The sequence below is a fragment of the Sorex fumeus genome, unplaced genomic scaffold (assembly GCF_029834395.1).
Source record: "Sorex fumeus unplaced genomic scaffold, SorFum_2.1 ptg000098l, whole genome shotgun sequence".
Taxonomy (NCBI): Eukaryota; Metazoa; Chordata; class Mammalia; order Eulipotyphla; family Soricidae; genus Sorex; species Sorex fumeus.
The window spans coordinates 58,560,792-58,564,004 of record NW_026606155.1 but is presented as its reverse complement, the minus strand read 5'-3'; the positions used below and the strand labels follow the sequence as shown (position 1 = coordinate 58,564,004).

At 62.9% G+C, this 3,213-nt stretch overlaps 1 protein-coding gene across 1 annotated transcript; it reads right to left on the bottom strand.

The window, feature by feature from the left end:
* Nucleotides 1-1,606: 1,606 nt before the first annotated feature.
* Nucleotides 1,607-2,734, bottom strand: NKX2-8 (NK2 homeobox 8). Its single transcript, XM_056134348.1, has 2 exons — nucleotides 2,584-2,734; nucleotides 1,607-2,069 (listed from the first exon to the last, which is right to left on the bottom strand). Exons 1-2 carry the CDS (start codon nucleotides 2,732-2,734, stop codon nucleotides 1,633-1,635), a joined length of 588 nt encoding a protein of 195 aa, XP_055990323.1. The 3' UTR covers nucleotides 1,607-1,632.
* Nucleotides 2,735-3,213: the final 479 nt, after the last annotated feature.

Here is a 3,213-nt window from a genome sequence, read left to right as displayed (position 1 = left end):
CCAGCAGTCATTTATTAGAAAGAGGTTTTATGATACAAATTTGATAATCTCCCATGCACACTGACACTGTTCTAATTGAAGTTGTAAGCCCATAAAATTCAAGCCCTTTGTCTTCCTGAAGGCCACAAGGTTTAAAAAGATACTATTGTCCTCCCTAACACCCACTACATTGTCACCAGAGGCTGATTAAACAGAGTCCTGAATTGAAACAGCTCGGATTTTGTCTAGGTCCTTTTCTGGCCTGACAATGCCCTTTTCAGTCCCCAAGACAAAAGGAGGTTTAAGGATCCAGATTCTTCTAAGATAACCACATCCATATTGAAGGCAAGGTGGCCTGGCCGGCAGCTGAGCCCCAAACACCCTTCTCCCTCCCCCCGTGCTGTCTTTTCTCCCTGCATCCCTCCTCTCCAGTCCCAGGTGATAGATAACATTGCCTCAGTCACCCTTCCTGCCCCTAACCCCCAGAACTTCATTGAGTCTGGATGCCTTCCTAGAATCTGATGCTCCCTAGGAGAGATGTGACTTCTCCAGGAGAGTGACTATCTGCAGGTGGCCCCCGCGACCCGACCCGAGGCTCTGGAGGCCAAGGTGAAGAGAGCTGGGATACCAGATCCCTCCGTTTAGAGTGTAATGGAGGGCCCACTGCTGGTGAAAGAGGTCAACACTGCTTCCCAACCCCGTGGCTGCAGGACCTTGGGCCCTCTCAACGGGGAGTCCCCACTGGCTGACTGAACCCCACCACCCTTATTTCCTTACTGAACCATTCCCCTCAACCGCCAGGAAAGGACGCGAAATCGTTGCAGCCAAGTAAGAGCACTCGCAAGCCTAAACTGGGTTGGAATGGGGTTACACGTTTTCCAGGTGCATCTAGGTCCCCAGGTCCTCCCCGGAAACGTATGGCTTGCCGCCAGCCTGGGATTACTCCGGGGACAGTTCGTTCAGGACCGGCTGACAACTTTTTGGGGAACCTTAGAAACTCCTTCTGACGAGTGCAGGCAGGATTAGGCTGACTGGTGGTGTTTGAAAGCGGACGGTGAGGTGGGGCCAGAAATGATGCCTATGTGTCTCTTCGGAGCCAGATAGGGACCATCGGGGGTGGCCTTTGCTTCCCTTCTCTCCTCACCCTCCCCTGTCCCGTGTTTTCCTAAGGCCAAATCCGGCTTTAGGATTGCCCTTCCACCCAACTCGGTGTGGGCCTTAACTTAGCCATGACGAGTGAGCGGGCTTGCGCTCCGAACCCCCGTTTCGTGAAAACACCGTTTGGGACCCAACCCTACACATATTTTTTATTCTCGCACTACGAAGAGGGTAAAAAATAGTCTATTTCTTTGAAAATAAAAGGCTTCCCGTACAAAAATCTATTTTTTCTTTTAAATATACAGGTAAGGGTCGAGCAATGAAAGCCTAGCTCCGGGGCTGGCGGTCAAGGACGCAGGACTGATGGGATCGTGGGAAAGTTCTCCGCGTGGAAGTCGGGCGAGGCTGAGGTGGGGACGCCGGCGCCGCAGGAGGTGGGACCGCGGGGGAGTGTGCCCGGTCTGCAACTGCAGCCTCGCAGCGGCCGCCGGGCTCCCTGCAGAGTCCTGGAGCGGTGGGGCGGGGGTTGGGTCCCAGGTGAGCACCCCGGCCCCCTCACCAGTTCCAGGCCAGCAGGGTCGGGGGCGCGAAGCGCTGGTAGGCAGGGAAGAGGCCGAAGGCGGCCGAGCAGGGCCCAAAGGCCACGTGGTGGCCGGGCAGCGGGCAGGCCGCGGCGGGGGGTGTCCGGCCCCGGTCGGGACCGGCGGCCGAGCCCCCGTCCCCGTCTCCTGGGGGCCCCCCGCGGCGAGGCGTCCCCGCCTGAGCACGCGCCCGTTTCAGTTTGTAGCGATGGTTCTGGAACCAGATCTTGACCTGCGTGGGAGTGAGGCTGAGCCGGCGCGCCAGCTGCTCGCGCTCGGGCGCCGACAGGTAGCGCTGCTGCCCGAAGCGCCGCTCCAGCTCCTGCGTCTGCGCCCTGGAGAACAGCACCCGCCGCTTCTTCCGCTTCGCCGCCGCCGCCGGCCCGGGCTCCGCGCTGCTCTCGTCCGAGGCTGCAGACGGCAAAGGGGGACCGGGCCGAGTGAGACGGCCGCCAGCCTCCCGCGCGCCCCTCCCCATCTCTGTATTCAGTGACTCCCCACGCCTGCCACTGCCTCCCCGCGAGAACCCACCCTGGGGAGGGGCACGCCTTTTTCTGGCCGCTCAGCCGGCGTACCAGCCTGGGGCCCCTTAGGACCTTGGGCCGGACAATCGGCGGGATCCGGGATCGCGGGGGTGGGGTGGGTAGACGGGTCGGGGGGAGGGAGCGGGCGTGGAGAAAAGAGCGCGGCGGGGTTTTCTGCATCTAGAGGCGGTGTCTTAAATCATTCCGTGTTCGGAGCCTTCGAAACACAAATCCCAGACGCGCAGCAGGGCCACGCTCTCAGGGGGCGCCGCCTAGGGTGGGGTGGGAGGCTGGTGCGCGGCAGAGGGGGCTGCGATCGGAGTCACAGTTGCCCTGACGGAGCAGACGCCGAGCCCGGGCCGGAGCTGCGGCTTCTGGGCCCCCGCACGCCGCTTACTCACAGGGGTAGGGGCCTCGTTCCGGGTCCAGCCAGGGGGCGCAGGGCCTGGGGGCACGGGGCGCCGGCTCCCGCCCCCGCACGTGCTGCGCGTCCTGCTCCGGGAGATCCAGGAGGCTGCGCACCGTGAAGCTGGGGCGTCCCGGGGTGGCCATGCCGAGGCGCGCGGGGAGGCGGGGCCGGGCCTCCGGGGAGTCCAGGGGCGGCGGGGGACGCGGGAGGCGCGCGCCCTGCGCGGGCAGTCAGGGAATTTGCGCGCTGACAGCGGAACCCTGTTTATATATAAACAGCGCTGCCCCCACCCCACCCCACCCCTACCACCCGGGGTGCTCTGAAAGCCGAGGTCCGGGTCTCGGGGCTGTTAAGTACCTGAATGAGTGCTGGACTCCTGCCCCCCCCCCACCGCGAGCCCGAGAGGTGCCACCTCCGCCCCCCACCCCGGTTCGCTCCGCCTCCGCCCCCCCTTAGCGCCCCCTTACCTCGGCCGGCCTGCAGGAAGCAGCCCCCGGCATTAGCGATTCTGTCCGATTAGTCCGAAGTGGGTCAGATAATGGGGATTGTTGTCCATGAATAACATCTTGGGTGGCGAGCGGTGGCCCCCACCCGCCCGTCGCGGCCCGAGCTTCCTCCTCCG

Coding starts and splice junctions, on each gene's coding strand:
- NKX2-8 (XM_056134348.1), bottom strand. CDS start 2,734: ATGGCCACCCCGGGACGCCCCAGCTTCACGGTGCGCAGCCTCCTGGAT. Junction 2,070..2,583: donor GGAACGAGGCCCCTACCCCT/GTGAGTAAGCGG, acceptor TGCCGTCTGCAG/CCTCGGACGAGAGCAGCGCG.